The sequence below is a fragment of the Fringilla coelebs genome, assembly GCF_963513975.1.
Source record: "Fringilla coelebs genome assembly, chromosome: 6".
Taxonomy (NCBI): domain Eukaryota; kingdom Metazoa; phylum Chordata; class Aves; order Passeriformes; family Fringillidae; genus Fringilla; species Fringilla coelebs.
Genome location: NC_140034.1, coordinates 7,561,463 through 7,584,888, shown reverse-complemented (window position 1 = coordinate 7,584,888; position 23,426 = coordinate 7,561,463). Strand labels below are relative to the sequence as shown.

The 23,426-nt window shown below is 40.2% G+C and overlaps 1 protein-coding gene across 1 annotated transcript in view; it reads right to left on the bottom strand.

The window, feature by feature from the left end:
- The window catches only part of BRF1 (BRF1 general transcription factor IIIB subunit), a 171,673-nt gene that overhangs the window by 135,636 nt on the left and 12,611 nt on the right, over positions 1-23,426 (bottom strand). The window contains exon 2 of the mRNA XM_084207988.1: positions 21,934-22,014. Coding sequence (XP_084064114.1) covers positions 21,934-22,014 — 81 coding nt within the window. The remainder of the gene's footprint in view (positions 1-21,933; positions 22,015-23,426) is intronic.

Sequence of the window (23,426 nt, the reverse complement as noted above, 5' to 3'; positions counted from 1 at the left end):
TTGCTCATAAAGTCCTTACTGCACTTCACTTAGGGTGTCATGTTGGAAAATCACAATCAATGGTGACATTAAAAGAAAACAAAAACAAGAAAACCCCAACAAAACCCTTATCTGTTGAGTCACCAGCACTGAAGGAATTGGATCACAACTGCTTTAAGTGAAGCTAAAGCCCAACTGTTCCTGCAGACAGTGTTCCCACCTCCAACATGACATTTACATGGCCACACACTGATACAGATGAGGGAATTTGCTGTGCTGAAAATCAACCCAAACAACCAAAAAAGCTGAATTTTCATTTGGACCAGCTCCCTCATGTAACTCAACAAGCAGCCTCGCAAGCCCTAACGGCGGCAGAATGTGGCAGGGGCGAGGAGAAATGCTGTCAGCAGCCACGTACACGTGGATCAACTTAAAGAAATGTGAGACTGAAGCCTAAATGGGTCAAAGAGAAAAGTACACACTATCCCTACGCTTCCTCCTGCTTCCCTGCTACTGCTGCCAGCCCTCATTGCTCCTCCTGTGCAAGGCAGCCTGCACAAAAGTCTGATTAGCACAGTTTAAACAAATGCTATCATGCTCATTACTTATTTGTCTATTAGCATTTCAGATTCATTTTGGAAGAAAGCAAATATGGGCTTTTTGATATCCAAAAGTTTAGCTAACTGAACTTTTTTTACTCACAGAAGATTTGCAGCTGTTTCAAAGCTGAAACAGCTGGAAAGCTGCATTGCTGGCAAGAACTGTGAGCACATGTATGATTAATGCAGCATAACCCTTACCTGTCTCACATTAAGGGAATTGGAAAGAAAAAATTAAAATACCAAGAACTTTCAGACAGTGGTAGCTTTTGGACATGCAAGATTTCCTTCTGAAAGCACCACCAGTTAGGCCTTGCTTTAATCTTCCTCTGAATTATCTGGACAGTGATTTTTTTTTAAATTACATTTAAAGGACAGTTATTCTTAGATATTTTTCTATATGTGTGTATATGTAAACCTTTTCCCTTACACTTATCAATTACCAGTTGTTACTCTTGTCACAATAAGAAATTGAACATTTCTGCTGTCACACAGCATTACTGCTGATCCAAGCACCATCTTCAGCCACCCAAAATCATTTTTACATCACTGCAAGAAAAATAAAGAAAAATATTTACTCATGACATAATCTGACAGTTTTTAAAAGATCACCTATCAAAAGTTTTAAAAACCTGCAATTCTAGCATTTTGAGAATGACAGAACCTATCTGATACTTTTACAACATTAAAAACATTTAACTAACAAGCATCATCAATCTACCCAGCTAGAAAAACTCATGAATACAGCACAATATAGGAGAAAAATTCCAAAAGTTCTCAAAATCTTCAAAACAAAACCAAAATGAAGAGTGAACACAAAGGGATCCATTGCTGCAGTGGAAAACTTTGCAGAGGCGAGCAGCATATAAATCAGTGCAGTGTTATCTGCTCCCTGACAGGCAGCTCTCCTGCCTTCCCTGCAGACCGGGCTTGGCGAGGCACGGCAGAGTGAAAGCTGACAGGAGCCATTTCTCAGCCCTGCAAACACCACGGGAGCAGACAGGAGCCCTGGGAGTCACAGTGCAGCCTCACGGACCAGGAGGATGCAGGAGCTGATGGCATCCCCTGCCAGAACTGCCACTGAGACCAAGGGACAGGGACAGGAGCAGAAGTAATTGAGTTACCACAGCTGAACAATTACCACTTCCCAGCTGCACTGCAGCAGCCATTAGATAAGGTCACACATACTAAGATTGTTTAAAAAAAAACAAAACAAAAAAGCAACAAAACCAACCTTCCTGTTTAATCCATATTCCCTCCTATAAAAACCAGTCCAGCCTTTCCCTTTTCCTGCCAAGAGGCCCCTGTATATCCCTGTGAACCTTCCCTACTTTCCTTGTCCACCTTTAACACTCACCTTTTATAACATGTCTGAGAATTTACTTGCCCTCAGACACATGCAGAACAATTTTCCTCTCCTAGAGTTCAGCCCTGCTCCCCTGCACACCAGTAGTTCTGTCAAAATACAACTGTCAGTGGTAAGTTATTTCACTCTCCATCATCCAACTGTGCAGGCAGGAAGGACCATACAGACAGACACTAATACCCACTCTGCTCTCAGCCTCTACTTAAGGTTGCTGCTGCTTCCTCAGGACTGAAAAAGGCCTGTGAGCCCAAAGCTACTTTCAGGCTCTGACTTCCATTGCGGGGTTTGTTTTTTGGGCTTTGAGGTTTTCTTTCCTTTCTCTTCCCCTATAATTTCACATACACATCTAACAAAGGGCACTCTCTCCACATCCAGCCCCTACCCAGCTAGCAGTCAAAGAAGATAATACAGCCATTTCCAAAGTAAAAATTTCATAAATATCAACTAATTGGCAAATTTCTTATATCATCAAAACACATAGAAATACAATAAGAAGGCATCAAGGTAAAAGGATGCAGAGAGAAGTAGTTGAGGGGGTGAAAAATAGAGGGAGTTATTAAAGATATCAAAGGGATAAGAGATAAAACATGATCTAAAAATGGAAGCAGAAAGAGAGAATTGAAATCAAGCAGGGAAAGGCACAGAGCTGTTACAAAAGCAAGAAAGACTGTATTAGGTTAATACTTATTTAAGGTATTTTTATATGAAACTGACGAGTGGTCAAATACTTATTCCTTTATACAGAAGGGATAAGAAACCTGGCAGTTAGGTAAGACAGCATCAATCTTTATCCAGGCTGCAGCTGAAGAATTAAATTCTGCCCTTAGCTTGTCCCTGGCAGCTGAGTCCATCAGCTACTCATGCAAGCAGAGTGATTGTGCAGGGGCTGCTCTCCTCTAGCACCACAAACGGCCTATTTAGATCAAAGCTACAGCTGCCCCTGGTAATTGCACCTCTGTCCTGCCCAGAGATGACAGAAGACATTATGGACAGGGCTTCAGCCTCTATTTTGCATTTCCTTCCCTTTTAAACTAAGCATAACTGAAGGTTGCCACACATCTCAGCTAAACCATGTAGTGAAACAGTGATGCCATTTATCAAGTCAGTCTCTTGTGGCACCTACTTCAGCCTGGAGTTGGAAAGAGATTTATGTTCAAAGACAGAACGCACATATTTCAGGAACAGCCTTGTATTTCTTTAAACAATAACATTTGTATAAGTAAGATGTACAGACTGTTTCAGTAAAGAATTAAAACTACAATGCCATCTACATATTTCTTGAGAGCCAACATGGCCCTCTTAAAGAGTATTTGGCATATCTGAATAATATTTATCTGTATGTTTGTGATGCCTTCCATTTATATGAGGCCACAATTTATGTATGGGATGTCATACATCAACAACTGTTTGGGATGAGGAAATTCTCACCAGACTTTGTTCTTCTCCTCTGGAACCCTGATCACCCTGGAATAAAAGACTGAGAGCATGGCTGGGAAATAGAGGGTGGATGTTTAAAGACCCAGAGATTGAACTTAGAACCTTCACCTAATTATCAGACATGATTTGTTAAAAGAAAAGCAGAAGATCACTAGATCTCTGGAAGATGAGGGAAGTTTAAGCCATAAATAGATATAAGCATGAGTTCATGCTTAAGGGCTAATAACATGAAATTAAAGGAAAATATAAGTACTGTGTTAACAGGACCTTACAACAAAACTCACTGGACCTCATAATAGTTTCCCAAGGGAACTGGTGGAAACTCCCACTGCTTGGAACACATGAATCCAGTAAGGGCAAAACACAAGAAAAATTCATGATATGGAATGATGCTATATAAGAGAAATGGGCTAAGATTATTTACTAGGATAAAGGAAGTTCTTATGCTCTTGCAAAACTGTAACCTTCAGAGAGAGGCTGCTTTGCATGACAGAATCAATCTGTATTCTGAGTGGTCAGAACAAGGGAAAAAAATCCCTCCACCCTTTCCTCCCCAGTTAGCCACCACTGCTGATTCTACAACAGCCTTCAGCCTGCTCAGAACAGCAGAACAGCAGAGAGCCACTGTCAGTCACACAGAACAGCCTGACCTGGACAGCAAAGATCCACCTACTCAAGTTTCTGCCTCTTAAATTTTTTTTTCCAGTCACTACTCCATTCTAGTTTTCCTAAATTAAATATTTATTAAGTATTAAATGGCATTCATTATTTATTAAATATCGTATTAACAGCATATGCCAACAAAAGAACCCAAAAAATCTCAACATTTGTTCATGCAACAAAATCTGAGAAATTTTCTCTATAACCAAATCTTCAGATACCAACTTCCTTTGCTCTTCCAGATGATCCACTTACCTCTTGTGTGCCAGTCCTTAGTAGTTAAAGAAAATTTTAGGTAAGCACAATTACATTTTTCTGTTCTTTATGTGCTGAACCTCAAAGATCAATTACAAAAGGGCTTTTTCTGTGCAGCCTGACTCCAAGATAGGATGTGAGATCATCCATTAAACATACATATCCAAGACTAGATGCATTATTAATTCCTTTTCCTCTAGGTAATATGGTATGGTGAAAAATAGCTACCAGAGAACATACTGACTACTAAAGACTTAAACAGAAATCAGAGGATTTATGTGATGATTGCTATGTAGCATCCTAACGGATCTCATTAAAGGAGACATAGATTCTTCTCCCCTGATACTGCCACTGCTCCTACAGGATGCTCAGCACAAGAAAGAGTATTGATTGCAGCAAACCCCCAAAATAGTTCTGAGACCAGCTGAGAGAATGATCTATCTGAATTTAATATTGCCAGGGTCTGACTACAGACAGGTCTAAATTTCACAGCATTTTCTGATTGGTGACAGTGGTTAGAAATATTTATTTTTTAATAAGCTGACTATAAAACACAACCTGCCTCAGAGTTTCAATCATGCAGGTGCTGTGAACACCAAAATGAGCTTTTTCTTTGACTTTGTGGAGCTGTAATCAAAGAAGCTGCCCCAAGGAATTGCTTAACATCAGCATTATCTTGTACCTAACTAACATATTGCTTCAATACAGTTCACAGAGTAAATTCTATTTACTGACCTATTTCAGATCCACAAAAATAAACAAACACTTCAATCAACTGCTTGCCTCAGACCTGTTTATGCTACAAGCAGTTCCTCACTGAAGGCCTCAGAAGTTCTATTGCTACATTAATCAGCCTCAAGGACCATGTTCTCCCTCTGCAAAACAATTATAATCTGGCCCTTCCTACCTTCTGTATTTTACCCGAGTGCTATGAAAAGCAGACAGGCTGATGAAATTCTGCCTGGCTTTGTGCAAGACAACCTCACATCCAGGTATCCACGTCCCTGGCAGCTACAACAGCAACAGGACACACCCAAGTTCACATTTCTCTATGGTCAAATGCCTACTGCACTGTCCTACAACAAGAAGCATAGGTGCTGCTTTGTTTAACCCAGCTTTTATTATCTTAAGCACTCTACTCCTACTGAAAGCCATACCCCCATGCATGGGAAGCTGAACTTGGCACAACCAAACATTTCTGAGGGCCTCAAATCAACTGTGGTTTTGCCCTCTAGTAACAGTGCCTGTTATCATTTTGAAATCAGAGCACTCCAACTTTAACAACATCTTGTTGCAAAGTGGCTGTTATTATGTCATCTCCCTTTTATGCTTTCTACAGACTGAATCAGGAATGGATATGTGACACAAGGATCCTTCTTGGCTCAACAGGGAGCAAGTGCTCCTGGAGGAGATGGAAAACCACACACGATCCCCTGCGCTGAGCCATGGAGGCAGGTGACAGCCCTTGCCTTGTGCTGCAAAATGTAGAGGTGACAACTCATTCCAAATGTACTCTTTTAAGAACTTAATTTTCATTTCCATGTGACTGCTTACATTCCCTTATGCTCCCCTGTTTCTTCTGCTGAAGTTTTCTTAGGATATTGAATTTGGTATGCAATATTCAGTGTCACTGTAATCCCACAACTTGACTTTGCTGGCATGACAAATCAGTGTTTCTCAGAAATCCAAAACAACCTCAAAGCTTTTTTTTTTCCCTCTATGTCAAAGACCTTGATCAACATCAAGTTTCCTCTTAAAGCTGGAATCAAACACTGCAATGATCTCAGAATAAAATTTATCCTACATGTCAGATCAAAAAGCAAAGAGCAATGCTGGGGGTAAGAAATTATCCACACATGCAGTAGGAAAACTGTGTACCTGATGGCAAAAAGAGCATCTGAGCACCGTTGTAATCCTGCAAAATGAGCATTTTTTTCTATTCCCAGTTCTCTCAGATCTATAATAGGGTGCAAACTACCCTTGAGGAGACCATGTGCCATCAACGCATGGTGGACTCACCATGGACAGAGAACACAAAGAGACAGAACTATGTTTATGATCCACAGGATGTCTAACAACTTTATTTTGACCAAAGCTACAGATACCCATTTGCCCTCTTCTAAGAATGAAGCTGGCAGCAAGCAAGAGTTAACTTTTAGTATAGGGCCAGCTGGAATAACACAGACCACTCAGACAACAAACGTCACCTCACAAGCACCCTGGATTTGTTCCAAAAATCACTTGAAAAGTGGTATTCTTTCTTGACACACTCAAGGACTGATTCAGCTTGCACCAGAAGCAGCATTTTTTTTTTTTTTTAGTGCTTGTCAGGAACCATAGTTTCTAAATCTACTTTGAGATGCCTTTGAATAGTCTCAAGATACACATTTTCCCACAGTATCACTAAGCAACCTTGTAAATTATTTTCCTTGTACTTAAGTTTAAAAACAAGATTTCATGTAGCTAAATATGTCAGATTATTTCCCCACCTCCTACCTTCTAAAAAGAAGAAACCTTTAGATATATAATTTTTTTTTAAGGTGGAAAGAGACCGCATTTGCAAAGCTAGTCACCCACATTAGTACTGCTGTGAAATCACAAGATTTCTGCTGACATTCAATAATTTTATTTCTAGCTATTTTCCCTGAGCTTTCACAATAAGGGAGCAAGCAAACAAAACACCTGCTTGGATTTGGCAAGTTGCATGGGGCTCAGGATAATAAGGCAACCCCTCTAAAATCTCCTAATTTATAGATGCTGATTTGCTGACAATAGGAGGACAGCTTTATCCTCACCTTTGAAAATGAGGATGAATTTGGATTAGCAAATTGTGAGGATTCATCTCACATTTAACATGGAGGCTGGTAATTAGAGAGGAGTGAATGATAAATTAAGAGCTATTAGTGATTTACTGCATTTTCAAATAAAGTCTGTTTTCCTCTCTTCACTCCACAGCAAATGCAGAGTGAAAAGCAGGAGAGGACACACAAAAACCTCAGCCTGAAGACTAGATTCAACTGGACCAGCTAGGCCTGTACTTTTCATCATTTTATTTTTTGCAAGAGTACTTTCCCTATCCTTCTTGGATTAGAAGAAATCTACTTTTTTCTTTCATAATAAATCAGGTAAAATAGCAGAGGATGAAGTTGCTGGGGACAGTTAAAAGGGGAAATCCAACATCCCCCCATCCATCCCACCACCACCCCTTGCACCAGCTCCCAGTGCTCTGAAGATTTTGTGCTGAGACACAGCCCAAGGAAAAAAGACAAACAGTCCATTTTCTACAGGCATCAGCCAGAGTAAGAAAGAGAAGTGAGCTAAGCCTTGGCATGAAGTGCAGCCACAATATTTGAGTGAAGCTCATCAGTAACGCATCACTTCTATGCTTTGTCTAAGGTTATAGAAACATCATGGGATGTCAGAATGGTTTGGGCTGGAAGGGACCTTAAACATAATCAACCTCCAAGCCCCCTGCCATGGGCAGGAACACCAGACCAGGTTGCTCCAAGCACCATCCAACCTGGCCTTGAACGGTTCCAGGGGTGGGGCAGGCACCCCGTCTCCAAGCAGCATCAGGCACTGTCTCATCAGCCTTAAAGGGAAGAATTTCTTCCTAATATCTAATCTAGACCTAACCTCCTTCAGCTTAAAGCCATTCCCCCTTGTCCTGTCACCACATGCCATGAGCAAAGACATCCATCTCCTAATCTAATTTACGAATTGTCTTTTCCCATGTAATAGTATTTCTATGCATCTGAGCTCGCACACATATGCACACGTGCCCAGTGGAACCAGAAATGCATCAACTGGCTCTGCCAAACTGGAAATAAGTACCAGGATGACTTTTAAGGATGACCACCCATGCTTCAGCACCTGTGCAAACCCATGAGAGTGTGTCTGGAAACTGCAATATTTATGTCTCCCTTTTAGACAAGATAATGTGATGCTTTCTAAAAAGGAAGGACATTGAAGGTGGCTCTGTCTTATACATCAATTTTGTAAGGACAGGAAACAAAAAAGCAGCCTCAGGTCCTATAGGTCTGTATTGTTACCAAAAAAGCCCTCAAGCCTCAGACCAGACCTAATGACCAGTGTCTGCAGAGCAACCCATTCTCAGAAATTCATCCTCAGTGGATGTACAAAGCAAAGTAGCAAATTCATGATTCCTACCATAAAAATGCACAGAGTGCTTTCCCTGACTACTGATTTATAAGAGCAATCAAGTAGCATATCTGATATATATATATATATAAAATTATAAAGATACAATGGAAACACTAATCAATACATTCTCTCTAAGGAATGACAGCCATACAGGAGAAGGTGTGGGTATAATTCCTGTACATCCTAAGTGATGGCACAAACCCAGAAACTCAGAAACTGGAACTGTGATCCTAATCTGCTTTCTTAATATTATGCATTTCATAATATACTACCCAAAAGTACAAATAATCAACTGAATGACATCAGAGCACATAATGGAAGAGTATACAGCTTTCTTCTAAAAATCCCATTTCTAATTGATTTTATTAAAAATGCATTTATATGCTCATTCACATAATGTAACTTCTTAGGGAGTCACACATTTGGATATAATTAGCCATTTGTTTTGTGGCATTCAGTGCTAATGACCTTCCTTTGAAGAAAGATCCATGTTTGATTTTTCTATTGTTCAAACTTAAGAGAAGCCTCTTTGGGTTGAAAAGGCAGGAATCCTCTGAACTGACATTAAACACCTAAGCAATCAATGGCCTTTCCAATTAATTTTCACTGTGTTTGTTTGGGACAGCTTTGTTGTAACAGCATGAAGGCTTTAAATCTTGGTGATTAAAGCCATCTTCTAGCTACATACTTGGTGTCCCAAGCAGTAATGCCAAGCAAATACAGCTCCTGCTGACAACCAGGGCAGGTTTACACAGCATGGATCAAAATCAGGCTTAAGTATGCTAAACCCAGCTTGCCACACTGGAGCCTGGGTTTGGGGAGACCATGCTGTACTTCTCTCTCTGTTTATTAAGTGTCATTTGCTTATAATGTCTATTAGAAAACAAAGTTAGCAGAAAAATCACCATGTTGAAATAATAACATTCATTTTTCAAGTGTTACATTCTTAATGTAGGAAATTACATCTAAAATTACAGCAATAATAATGCCTTTAGGAGGGGTATGCATTTGAGAATTCTTCCCCCCCTCCTGCAATTACTTAAAACTTCTTTCATTTCTATCTACATGTTTAGCACTACTTAGGTTTAGTCTAGGCTGCCTAGTACTTACCTGTTTTTATTGTCCAAAATGATTCAATTATTTGAGTACAAAGAGGGGGAAAACATCGTCATCTAAAGGAAGAGTTTGCAACTTTAAACTCATGATTCCCCATTCCACATTTAACCATAAACAACCAGTTCTGCAAAGCCTTAGGGAAAAAGCAACTTTCTTTACAACTCTAATTACTTTACAACTGCTGAGGGGAAAAAAATTACTACATTTTATATGTATGTTGCAAAGTTTTTTTTCTAAATATGGGAAAAAGCATTACATTTACTGAAGACATTGAAAAGAAATTGTGCATTAGGAGCCTGGATTTCTTTTTTTTAAACAGAATCTTTCCACAGCAGACTGGAGTTCTTGTCCTTCCAAATTCACCACGTTAAATTATATCTCATTCCCAAAACAGGTTATGTGCAGCTTATGAAGAGCCATCTCTTCAGCATTTCACTTTTGCTAAAACATTCTATATTTGCATATTACACTCCTTTATTCCTTACTGCAGGCTTTCATAATCTCAGCACCCAAGAAGGAATCACACTGGCTAAGACATGGTCCCACACAGCCAGCATCCAACCTCCTATATTATCCCATATAACATTTTTACATCAAACAGGATCATAAACCACGCGAGAGAAAATTCCTCTCTGAGCAGCTCTCACAAGAGCAAACCCAAAATTTTCAGGAAAGGCTCTACTTTAAAGGCATGGTTAAAGAAAGAAATTCTCTTTCTCATCACTCCTCCCATGAAATTGCACTTGAATAAGTATGGCAATGGCAGAATTGAAACTTATTTTGCAGGCTTGTTTTGAGCTGTGTGTAACAGCACCACCTGGTGATTGAGGCTGTACAGGATTTCGAAAACATCCACTAAGTAAAGGCATAGTCATCAGCACAGAACAGCAGCTTTTAAGTCTGGTTGGGTATAATTTGGCTTTTTTTCCCATTAAAAATGCATGCAATTTTTACCAGAAAATGGTAAAATTTTGTGGTTTTGTTGAAAAATTAATCAAATTCCTCAGACCTAACATCAGCTGACTTCTGATGGTAAGTAAGGAAAACTCTTGACATAGGAAAACTCAGTTTAGTAAAATACAGTAATTGGTTCAAATGTTTGAACATATTAGGTTAACCAAATGATTGTTTAAAGGTTTGCTTTGTAGTTCAGACAGAAAAGCCACCTCAGAACCAGAAACAGTCATGCCTGTGTTACTAAAATACTTGAAAAATATCAAACTGGATGTCATGTATGCTGTATTTTCTAAACTTATTAATATATAAATAGAATTAGCATCTTGGTCCTAAAATGCATTACAAATTTTCCTGCTTCTCCATCGAAGCATCACAGAACATCTAATACACATTGCTGGAAAAAATCCTTAGGGATCCTGAAATGAAAATGTGCTCCCCAAAGATGTCATGAGCGACAAGAATTCTATTAGAGCTGAGCATTTCTTCTTCATCACTCCTTTTAAGTTGTGACTAAATTAGCACAGCCTGCACACTCCGGGGTGTGTGCTGGGAGGAGGGAGGGGGAGAAAACGGAAGATATCAAGGCCTGAGGCACTTCAAGCGGAGAGCATCCATCTGCCAGCAGCAGTCAATGAACAGAACATTGCTAAAAAGTCTTCCCACTCATATTAAGTCAAGCCAAAAGAACAGAAAACACCTTCCTTCACTCTGACTGTGCAGGACTGAACGTAACAGGACAGTGAGTTATAAATAAATGTTTAAAAACACTGAGAGAAAAAAGAAGAGATAGAAGCTCACTACGCAGCTCTGCGTTCAGCCTCTCGTGCTGCAGAACAGGTTTAAGAGGCTCCTGCTCATCTCTGCGTCACCCATTCCCTCCTCCAATCTCTGGTGGCGTGTGGAGGAGTGAAATGATAAAAGGAAAACAAGGGTTGGTTCTTCTTTTTTTTTTTTATTTTGCTTGTGAAACCCTGATCTTTTCACTGCCCCAGTAAAGAGGTGACGGAGCTACAGCCCAGAATATTTGGATGAAGGGGGTGGGAAGGGGCAGGTTGAGGGATGGGAAAGGCTGGGATTGAACTGGCTCTGCTGTTACAAGGTGGAACTGGACTCCAGAGCTGCAGGTTCTGATGGCAATACCACTCAGGAGTTCCCAACCCTTTACACAACAGCTCCTTCCACCCACACACTGCACCAAATCAGCCCTCTGGGCTGACAGGACATCCTGCAGGGAGGGCAGCAAAGCCCAGGACTCCAATCACTCAGCTCGAAGAGAACTTCCTTGTGTGCACAGAGCTGTTTTACAGGCTGTGACCAGAGTTTAGGTTTGAGGTTTTTGGTGGTTTCTTTTTTTGAGCAGGGGTCTGCCATAGGTCAGTCCGCTAATAAATTTGCTGGTGTGGCTGTAGTGAATACAGGAAGCTTCCAGTGACACACATTCCACACCTGATAAGAGAAACCCAGTAGTTTCTGAATTTTTTCTGTTGTTATTTCTACAGAGGTCCAGAAGTTTAATGCTGTGGCCATCATTTCAGAAAAACAATCTTTCAAAAAAATGCAATAGCTCCAAAAGCAAATCACACTTGCAGATACTCAGGCTTAGGGAATGCTTTCCTGCGCTGCCACATCACCAGCAGTCCAATTTATTCCACAGAGCAAAACAAAAAGCGCTTGCAACACATGACAAGAACTCAACACTATCAGAGATCACAGCATTAAAAAGCAACAACAACCTTCCTCCTCTCAAGTTTTGAGCCACAGTGCCTATAAAATGACACAAACACTTCAAAACTCGCATTTCAATGTTTAAGACAGCCCTATGCCACAAAAGTGACGTACATATTCTTTCATTATCAAAAAAGAAAGCAGCGGTTACATGGAACTTAAACCAAAGCTATATTACCTGGAGTATTACCTGCTTGTCTGACAACACTGCAAAGTTAAAATGGCTTAATTTTCAGATGCTTGTTAGAAGAAATCTAGCTCTGAAAGTTATAGGTATTACTAGAGGGGGAGGAAGGAGAGAGGCAGTCACCTACTTTCTGCCGCACTGTACAAGAAGGAAGATGAACTTATTAATACCCAAATTCATTTCCTTGAGAATTGTACTATAAAAAGCAAATGTTTTAAAAAACATTAGCCTACTAGGTAAACTATCTTTAACTAAAGAATTGCTCTCAAGAGAAATGACAAGTTTCAATTACCTACACAAGGCTGCAGGGAGATAAATCTCTATCAGTGAATTCCACAAACGGGACCAGTATCATGCTACTCTGTGTCCCAGAGAAACTGTCAAATTTAAGAGATAAATTTGGAAATAAAAAAGGCCAAAACTTTAATATCCAAGCCAGAAATTTCACAAGTGTGCAGAACTTTAGAGGGTGTTTCTTCTCTTGTTTGATAAAATGAAGGAGAGATTTGTGCTTCCCTCCCACAACAGTTCTCTTGCCCACAGCCAGCTAATAAACCAAGAAACAGAGTAGAGACCAGAGAGGAGACAGAGCAAAGGAATCATGAAAGATGCTTTTAACTCCAGAGTCACAAACAGGCCAGTTCAAAGCAGCTGAACATGCAAATATTTCTGGTTATTAGTTAAGTAAACCCAAGTCATGTTAACTCATTTGATTAAGACTGCAATTTTATTTTTTTTCAACTTCAAAGACAATCTTCAAAATTAAAAGAAAAAGTAACAACAGAGACTGTCCTCAGTCACAGGACAATCTCTCTGTTTACTCAGTCACATACAGACTGAACCAACACCTCCAAGGAATTTTAGAAATGCCTCTTCTAATTTTTCCCTTTTCTGGCTAAGCAAACACAAGAATAAAGTTAGGAAGACCAGCAAAGTTTGACTCACATATTTCTACCCAGTGGACTGCTGTGCTCAAAGTTTTAAGTTGTCAATCAGCCTCTGGGCAAAATCTGGGCATTATCTCCAACAGATCCTTTACTCCTAAAGGATCCCAGATCATCTTCTTAGAAACATAACAGATCTCATTAAAGGACACATGGACTCTTCTCCACTAAACTGTCCCTGTAAGGATAAAGAGCACATCAAAAGCATCTCCAAGACAGGTACTTTATTCATCATTCCCCAGCGAAACACAAAAAATGGCCAAGATTTAAGACAATAAAAATTTTCAAATTTCAACTCAAGTAGAAACTTAATCAATGTATAACCAAAAGGTCATCCCTGATCAGCTGATGAACTCAACTGGTCTTTTAAGAAAAGAAACTGGAGATGATGAAGGAGAGGATCTCATCAGCAAAATGAGATTGAAGAGATTCTCCATGTGCCTAAAGAGAAGCCAGAGAACCAACCAGAAGGATCCCAGCTTCCTCAGAGGCTTCTGAATCAAACTCTAGAGTAATAGGGAAACAGGCAGGGAAATATAATTTTCTGCTTTCATCCAAATTCTTGCAGTAACTCATGCTGGCTAAAGAGTAGCTTTTCTGCCCCTGAGATTTTTTGTTTGTTTTCCTTAAGTGTTTTTCCTATCTCTTCAAGTCTTTGCTGATAGTGCAGTTGCTTGCAAACCCTGGAACACAAAGCTCTGAGAAAAGTGTGCGAGATACTGAGATACCCTGAAGATTCAGCCACCAGGGAGTCCAGCATCAAGCTGTGGAACTTACCAGAGCCTGCACTGAAGCAGAGGAGCAGGAAAGCCCACACTTACTGACATCCAAGCAAACCTCAGATGCACAGAGATCCAGCAAGCTGGAAGTCAAACACAACAGCCCAGTAACACCAGGGAAGTTTCCTGTTGAATTGTTAGGTCATCAGTAACGGCAATCACAAATGTGAAAGAGCAAACAAGCAGGGAAAACAACATTCCTTTAAAAATTGTTTGAAGAAGTTAAGGACCAAAGAATTAGCATTCCAGGTCACAACTTTTCTGCATTCCTGGCTCTGGAGCATGTTCTGATGAGAGAGAAAGAGTAATGAAAGTCAAGAAACACTTATTCAAGAAACAAATATGTGAGTGTTACGGCTAGGACACGTCCATGGTTTAGCAGCTGCTGGAAAGGGTGGATCTACAAGACAGGAGGAAAGAAAGCTGTGAGTGGCCTCAGTGGGAAGAAGTTTGAACTTGATAACATGCAAAAGGCCAGAACAGTTGGATGCAATTCGTAGTTCAGTTTTGGCCGCGTTAATTCTGTGTCAACAAGGAGATACACAAATACAGACAGATTCAGCAGACACCAAAGCCACCAATTAATCACCCTTATCTTCAGAGATGAGTGACTGGGCTTAGTCTATATAGACTTCCTTTCAGTGAGTGAAGAGAAACAGACGCTTCAGAGAATGAGTCATTGACTTCCTTTCGGATTAAATTAATCACACCCTAAATCTGTCTGCCTCTATGCAGAGCCTCTGAAAGGAGATGAGAAACAGGAGCTCACACAGACATCTAAATTTTGCCACCCATGTCCAGCCATGACATAGGACTAGATGGAAGAGGTATGTTGAGGTTGAAGAAGTTTACCAAGGGAAAAGGTTGCACTTGAAACATCAACCACCAAACAAAACAAACAACAAAAAGTCTACCACCCAACCAAACACACTCACACACAAAAAACATGTCACATCATCCCAAATGAAAAGGAGAAGATGCCCCCTTATCCTCCTTCAAAGAGAGATGGGGAAAGTTAACATATGAAAAATGAAGGAAATGGATGAGAGAGAAATTACTAATGGTAACAGAGGACTCATAAGGGACAAGGCAATAGGCAGATCAAAGGGCAAAACTGAAGCAATCATCTGGCTAGAAGAGGAAGTCTTTCAAAGCCTTAGTGAGGAAAAAAAAAATTAGGAAGATATGAGGCAAAACCAGAAAAGGAGAACTTTAAGCAATGATTAGTTTAAAAGACAACAAGAGAAAACTTGATGTGGTGCTAATAAACACAGAGATTAGAGGATTAGGATTAGCTTCTATCACAACAGAAATGAAGGCAAGGACAAGATGATGGCAGAGAGCCTAGACTAGAAGTTTCATTATTGAAATCAAAGCTGGGAACAGGAATTGATACAGGAGGAAGAGTCAAAGAAAAGATTGCATCTAACTAAGGAAACAGTCTGGAAGACTTCAAAGCCTATGCACAGCTGCAAAACTACAAATTCACTGGGGAGTTACAGACACACTGTGGAACAGCTCACATGCCTGGAGTGCTGAGATGGATGGTGACAGGCTGCACAAGGACAGACAGGGAAGGTGACAGGGATTCATTCTATACAAAGGAACGGCCTGAAAGTGTGAAGCTCTGCTGAAAAATGACTGACAGGCCAATAAAGAGTAAACAGGTCTGGAGGAGAGGCAAGGCCAAAAGAAACAGTCACGAGCACCTGCCATAGACCATCTGATCCTGAAGATGAAGCTTTCTTTAGAAAGCAGGAAGACCTCCAGGTTCTCATGGTGAACTGCATCCACCCCAGCAGCTGCTGTGAGGAACCACAGGGGTCACAGGCGATCCAGTGGAATTCCAGAGCACATCAGGAACAGGTCAAGCAGAGGTTGTGATACATCTACCACTCTTTGGAAAGGAAGAAGTGGCGGAGGATGTAAAGTCTGATGGCAAAGCTTGGTCACAGCAACCCAAGATAAACAAGATCTTGAGGGGTGTGAGAAAGATGGGTAGCATAATTACAACACTGGGTTTCAGAGGGCTTCAGTTGGTTCAGAGAATACACAGGCAACTCTCCATGGTAAAGACTGAGCAAGGGCTCCCTTAAGCACAACCCACACACACAAGTTAATTTGACTTGATGAGATACATCTGAGAATGCAAAGGGGGACAGTAAAAAGAGTAATCTACCATCTTCCAAAAAGTTGTAGCAATTTGAAGAGGTTCTCTCTGACTTGAAGGCAGCAAGCATCAGGCTTCTCTTCCAGAGGGAGAAGTAGGACACCAAAGGTGAGTCAGGCTCCTATCAGCCTCTTGGAAGGCTACAAATCTACCTGGAAAACATTTCCAGACACACAAACCCAAGAATGTAACCAGGAACTGCCAGCACAGATTCAATGAGGGTCAATCATGCCCAGTTGCAAAAGTCAGACTGCAGTCAAGATAAATTCTAACTACAGTTCTTCCCTCATCCCATTTCATCATTCTCCCTGGTAGCCAAATTGCAGAGATCTGGACTAGGCCAGTGAACAGCAACCTGAGTGAGAGGCTGGCCTGTTCAAAGAGTAGTCCTCAGCACTTTCACCATCAGACTTACACAGGGATCAATACTGTTTAATGCCTTCATTAACAACATGAACAATAGGCCAGGAGGTTTCCTTTGCCAGCCTACAGATGAAATCCCATTGGAACAGTGGCCAATATGCTGATGGGCAGAGCCACTATTCAGAGGAATCTTAAGATCCTGCAGAAATGAGCAGATAGAAGCCTCATGAGCCAAATGTAATTTTTCTGCACCTGGGACAGAAAAACTGCAGGGCAAAAGCACAGGCTGGGGACTGTTTGACTTTTTTGCAGACAAGGGTCCAAGTTCCTCATGGACAAAAAGCTGACCAGGGCTCAGCAGCACCCAGTTGCAGCAGTGAAGGTTAATTTCATCCCAGAGCCATGTTATTAAAGCTGCAGCCAGCAGGTCCAGAGAAGTGATTTATCATCTCCTGTGAGACTATATTTAGAGTACTTTGTCCAGTCCAGGGCTCCTCTGCAGAAGAGGCACTTCTGGAGGCATATTGGAGCAAGTCCAGCAGAGAGTCCCTGTGATGATTTGGAGACTGCAGCACATGGATGAGACTGACAGATGAATTTGCTGAGTCTCAAGAAAACTGAGGGAGAATTCTCTTTGGTGCCTTCAGCTTTGCAGGAGGAGATTATAAAGATGCAGCCAGAGCTGCATCACCAGAGATGCACAGCAAAAGGACAAGAAGCAAGAGGAACATTTCATCAAAATAAATTCTGACTCGTCACAAGTTCAAAATTCCTCACAGTGAGGGTAGCCAACCACTGAAGAACAGGTTGTCCAGGAAAACTCTGTCATATCTTTCCTTGGTAAAAATTGGAGCCCAGCTGCCCTAGGCCCTCAGCAGCTTAATGCAACTTCAAAGTCACCATTTTGTCAGCCTCCAGAGGTCTCTTCCAATCTCAGTTATTCTAGGATTCCACTATTCTCCCTTCCCTTGCTGTTCTAGTTTTGTTAAACAGTGCTCTCTGTTCCTACCCTTGGATACTTCTGTTCTTCACATGTGCAATATATTGTCTTCTTCTAATTCACAATGTATGGCTCTGGGAGGAAGTAGATCCCTCCATAATCACTCGTAACAAACCAGCTATAAAATGAGTGATGACAATAAAATGTTAAAGAATTAAGCAAATAGTTTAAATGTAAACAGTAAAAAATGCATTACAGACCATCTTCAGAAACACTTTCCCATTTAGCATTAAAATACTGTTAGCTATGTTTTGGTATTTAAGAGAACTGAGGGGAAACACACATTCATTTAAAGAAATAATTTAAAACAGCACAACAGTTCAGAAATTGGATTAAGCTAGATGCAGCTGCAATCTTCAAACTTAGTTTAGACCAAATTTGAGTATCTGCAGCTGAAACTTTCAATAATCATATAATATATATAATCATGCCATTGACCCTCCTTCCTCTCTCCCTTTTCTTTTTGGTCACTGAAGACTATTGAAAGTATCAGAGCTCCAAGTCAAGAACAACTCCCTTGTAACAACGACTCTGACACTGATACAGCGAGAGCAGATTGCCTGCAAGGAAACAAGAATAAACTGGCTATTTAGAGAGATTATGTAACGCAGCACAGAACTGTAAAATGGGATTTAAAGAGACATCACTTTGCATGTCAGCTCTGGAATTGTTGACCAATACTGTAGAAATTTGAAGAGGCCCAGGAACAGAGGAAGATGTCTTGCCAAAGTCTCCCCTCTGAGCAGGTATTTTACTCATAATTCTTCTTTTTCAGAAAATAGTAGTATTTAGCTATTTTGCCATATCCGTTCAAACAAAGTTGAAGCTGAAACACATCATCTCAGAGATGTCCAGGTTTTTACTACAAAAATGAGGTCTGTATGTACAGATGCAAAACATTTTGTGGGCCTGAGCTTGTTGAACTTGTAGAGCTTCATACACTCAATTAAAACAGTACTGCACTCTGAAAATCAAAGTGATTATGAACAAATACAACAGTATTAAATCTTTTCTGCATAAATATTTTAGCAAGTGTAAACAAGACTCCAGTTTCTGTAAGCAGCCATTCCCAAACAAACACACACAGACATCAGCTGGTTCAGAAAAGAAAGGGAGAAACTGAACAGCCATGCCCTGCTGCACTATAAATAGTGAGGAAAGGTACAAAAAAGACATGTGTGGGAAGGGAGACTGGTTCTGTGTAATGGACATTCTTACACAAACCTGAAAACTACAAAACGGTCGGGGTTCGCCCATGGCTTTGTTTAGAGCATAAATATACATATTTATAAAAACACCAATGCACACCATGATTTTGTAGCAGAGTCCAGAACTGATGAGCAGTTGCTGGGAGATTTGCTTTTGCATTTCTTCACTTTAGAATGCATGAAAAAGAAAAAAGTTATTACCTTAAGCATTCTAATGCAAAACTGTTCTTCATCTAATTCTAAACATCCTCTCATTAAAAGCCTCAAAAAACAGCAGCATCATACACTCAGCCAAGCCCAGCTGCTTTGCTGGTAATTAAGTAAGAGACAGCGAGTCCAGATCACCTCCCTTCCACCTCCCCTGGAAAGACAGACTTTACAGTAAAGAAGAATTTGGCCCAAAGCACATGGGGAAGGAGTGGGGGGAAGGAGAGATAGCAGGGGGAGGTGGTTGTTTTTTAAAACCCAGCAAGTCCCTGCTCCACGGCCGGACTTTTCCCTGCAGGTTGCTGGCAAGCAGAGCAGGCGCAGAGCGAGACCTGCCAGCGCTCTCGGACCACACACGGGCTCTCAGCTGCTCTCCAGCACTCTGGGACTGCATCCACCGCCCATCCCTGCTTCCCAGGGCCTGGCTCTCCCCTTCAGCAGGAGCACTGAGAGTACACGAGAGAACACAGCAGCAGCAGCCTTGACGTAAGAGCCAGCAGTGGCCTCGCAGGCTGTCCTGCGCCAGCATCCCCACAGGAGCAAGTTCAGCACTTCACCTGCAGCACAGCTAACTTTGGAAATGCCAACAGTGGCACCAGCAAATAAATAAGTAGCTCAGCATTTTTTATAACTCTTCATTTTTCGTACAGCCAATTACCCATGCGCTTCAGTTTCATTCAATCAACAACTCCATACCTCTCCTTTAAAACATGTCCACTAATTTCATTTACCTTGCTACACTTTCAAGTCTAACCATGATGGATATTTAACATAATTTCCCCCCCAAAAAAAGCCATGATCATGGACCTACAGTAACAGGGTGAGATTTTGTAAGCTCATTGCCATAGCTCAATTTGCAATTAAAAACTACATAAAGCCAGAAGTGTGATTAAAAGCAGCAGACAACCAGCTCATTATTCAGCGACAGAAAAGCCTTTCAAACACCAATTGCTCTACCTGAAATATCAGCTGCTGTTGTCATGCCTGGGACTGAGCAAGAACATCACTTAGCTCACTGAAAAGAACTTTCCCAGAGATAGATTGGCAGCATGACAAATGCAGGTTGGCTACAGAAATCAAAGACCAAACACTTACTCCTTATATAAAGGTTAGACACAGAAAAAAAATATAGAAGAAAACCTGCAAAGGGCTTCAGAGAGGTGTAACTAAAAAGACAAATTATTTTCCTGTTTCAAGACTGTTTGGGAGATAAGTTCATGTAAAGCAACTAAATGTTTTTGTATATGATGCTGATATACTTTAGCCAAGTCACAATCACTGTTTTTGATCAGGGAGGCCCCCCACACAAAAGCTGTGGGGAAGGAAGATGCTCAGACATATTCCCCAGCAAACACTCATCCAAGAAAAAGCTGTGTTTAGATTCTAGAAAACCGCCTACACTGTCTTTACTTGTGATTACCTTTTGGCATAACCAAAAGGGCTTTTGAAGGATTCAAACACTCCACGAAGGAACAAGACAGATTTCCTTCCATCAGCATTTTACTTTTCTACAATTACAGACAACTGTGAAGTTCTTATGCACAAAAAGCCAATTTATTTTTAAAATGCCTGTTCAAAATTACAGTTTTGATTAAAGTGCCTTAATCCAAAACCAGGCTTCATTAAGTTTAGTGGCTTTATCCCACTGCTTATATAGGTTACATGTTAGACAGGAAATTTAAATTCCTAAGATAGTAACTTCAGACCTGACACTGACACTAGCTCACCTAAAGTGCAAGCTTTACTTTGCCAAACAAACAGGACTCAATACTCTTAAGTAAAAACAGCTGAATAAAACATTCTGTATATAAAACAACCTGTATATATATCAGCTGAATAATGCTGAGTAGAGTAATCTGACTATACTTCAATCACACAGATCAATCCTAGCCTCTCTATACCTATGAAGATATAATACCTGATCAATCTTACTCTTCATATACCTATGAAGGCATAATATAGGCAAGATTTTTCTTTGTGGAGTTGCAAATGTAAGATTGATTTAGGAAAATAACTTTCCCTAAAATATCTCCTCCAAATGAGTACTTTATCAGTAAAACCCATTTACATCCATGGTTAATTACATGTCAGCTTCTGAGACTTTGCTATGACAGTCCATCAGCTGTCATCTCCAAGAGTCATGAGACAGGAGTATTAATTAACCAAAAAATGACAACTCCTGTCCCTTGATATGAGCAACAGCAAACTGGAAGACCATTCTGCTCCTGGAATAAAAGCTGGTTTTATTCACTCTCTTTAAGGAGTGTAGAATATGGAGATCTCAATTAAAATGTAAAGCATGTAATGAGAATATTTATTTTAATGTCATCTGTGCACTAAAACCTTTTTTCCATTTTTCCTCTCTCTATTCAATGATCCCATATTAAGCACATGATTACTTATATGCATTATCTCACACTTGCAATGCTTAAGACCAAAAATATTTGAAGAATTAGACTTTTAAATAAACATGAATAAAGTACTTTCAGAACTCTGAAAATGGACTAAATAAAAAGCCACAATAGGTTTAACAGATAATAAAAAGGTGCAATAGGCATGTCAACCTTGAAAAAGCCCTTTTAAACCACAGTAATATTGTCAGGTGCCATTACCCTTTGTCAGTCAGCCACATGAACTCATAAATCAGGTGTAGCAGCCAAAGGAGAGCACAATGAAAAATCAGCACTAAGCAGACTTGTCCACTGAATAATGAGGGGCCTGCCAAGGTTTTGAGGTCACATTCAAAACTAAAAATTAATAGTATCAACCATAGTAATAAAAAGAATTCATATCAGCAAGACTAAAATTTGCTAGTACCATTCTGTAGAGTTTTTGCTCGTGACTCCTTTCCCAGATTGGCGTGGAATCCTCCTCCTAAAGTCGGTGTTTTCCCTGCACCTATTAGGGGAAAAAAAAAACAAACACCAGACATGTCAAAGAGAATAACTTAATTAAAATATTAAAATAAAACTTATTTTGCCAATATAGTCAGTATCTGTATCATCTACAACATGCCAAACGACATTAAGAAGGTCTTAAAGTACTTAAGACATTAAGTACCAATACTGTGCAAATTATTTCTGTCCTGGGATACCATAAGAATTACATGGCTCCATAAGCCCTCCCAATCTCAGTTCCAAAGAAACTGAAAAAATCTCCCAAGGTCTATTTGAAGCAGCACATGAAAAACAGTACTATAAAACATTTCTCAAAATAAAGGAGGAAAAAATTTCTTAGTATTTTTGTCTGAAGAATATTCAATGAAGAATTTACAGAATCTTAATAGGTAATTACTGGCATTAGAGAACATAAAACATGTTTAGCATTCAATAATGAGTGTGTTGGCTACTACAGACATAACACATTTTAAAGTAACTTCAGTTTGTCATTAGGTAAACACAGCAACACTCCGGCTACAAAAACTGCAAGTCTGGAACTGCTACTTTTACACCCTGAAAGGTTGGAGACTTAAAAGAAGTCTGAGTTGTAAATCAGCATAAACTAGAGGCTGGTTTGGGCATCCATGCCAGTGCTAAAACAGCCTGAATGCAGAGATCGCTGGGAGTCAGTGGAACTATTCATGCAAACCAATCTTGCAGAACAGGGAATTAAACTACTAAGAACAAAAATAGTCTCCCACTAAAGCAGGAAGGTTTTTTTTTTTTTTTAAACAATCAGGGTACCTCAAGCAGGATATCTGAATCTATCAGCTTAACAGCGAAACCTAAAAGCTAAATTGCACAGAATTGAAAACAAGCAATTTGTTAGTAATGGACTTCTATTTAATTCAAGTAGTCTGGTCTTCAGGATAGGGGAAAAAGCCATCTTGTTGTCCATGATGCCCACAGCTTTTCCTCAAGTTCTTGTGGCTGTTTCCTCCTCTCAGACTAGCTCTTCAGAACAAACTAGAAAGGCTTTGGGATAGACACAGAGAGGGGAATGAAGTCACTCTTTAAAGCAGTTCAGGGCATTTCTTGTACACACTGGAATAAGATACTTCCATGGCAGGTACAACTGATGAGAAACTGTGACCTAAACTGTTCACTCTTACCAGACTTTTTCAGCTGTTTTTTAGCTCCTCTCAGTTGCACTTAATGTACATCCATACTGAGAAAAAAAACAAAACCAAACAAAACCAAAATGCAGAAAAGCTAATAAGCTAATATTCCCGCAGAATTACTATCAGCCTTCAAAGCTTATTTTTCCATGTAACCTTTAAATTAGGTTTCCAGCGCTATCCACAACAGAAACCAACTTCATGTTGTTAACAGATCCTTTAACAAACAATAATCAGCTCTTGGGGCAGTGCT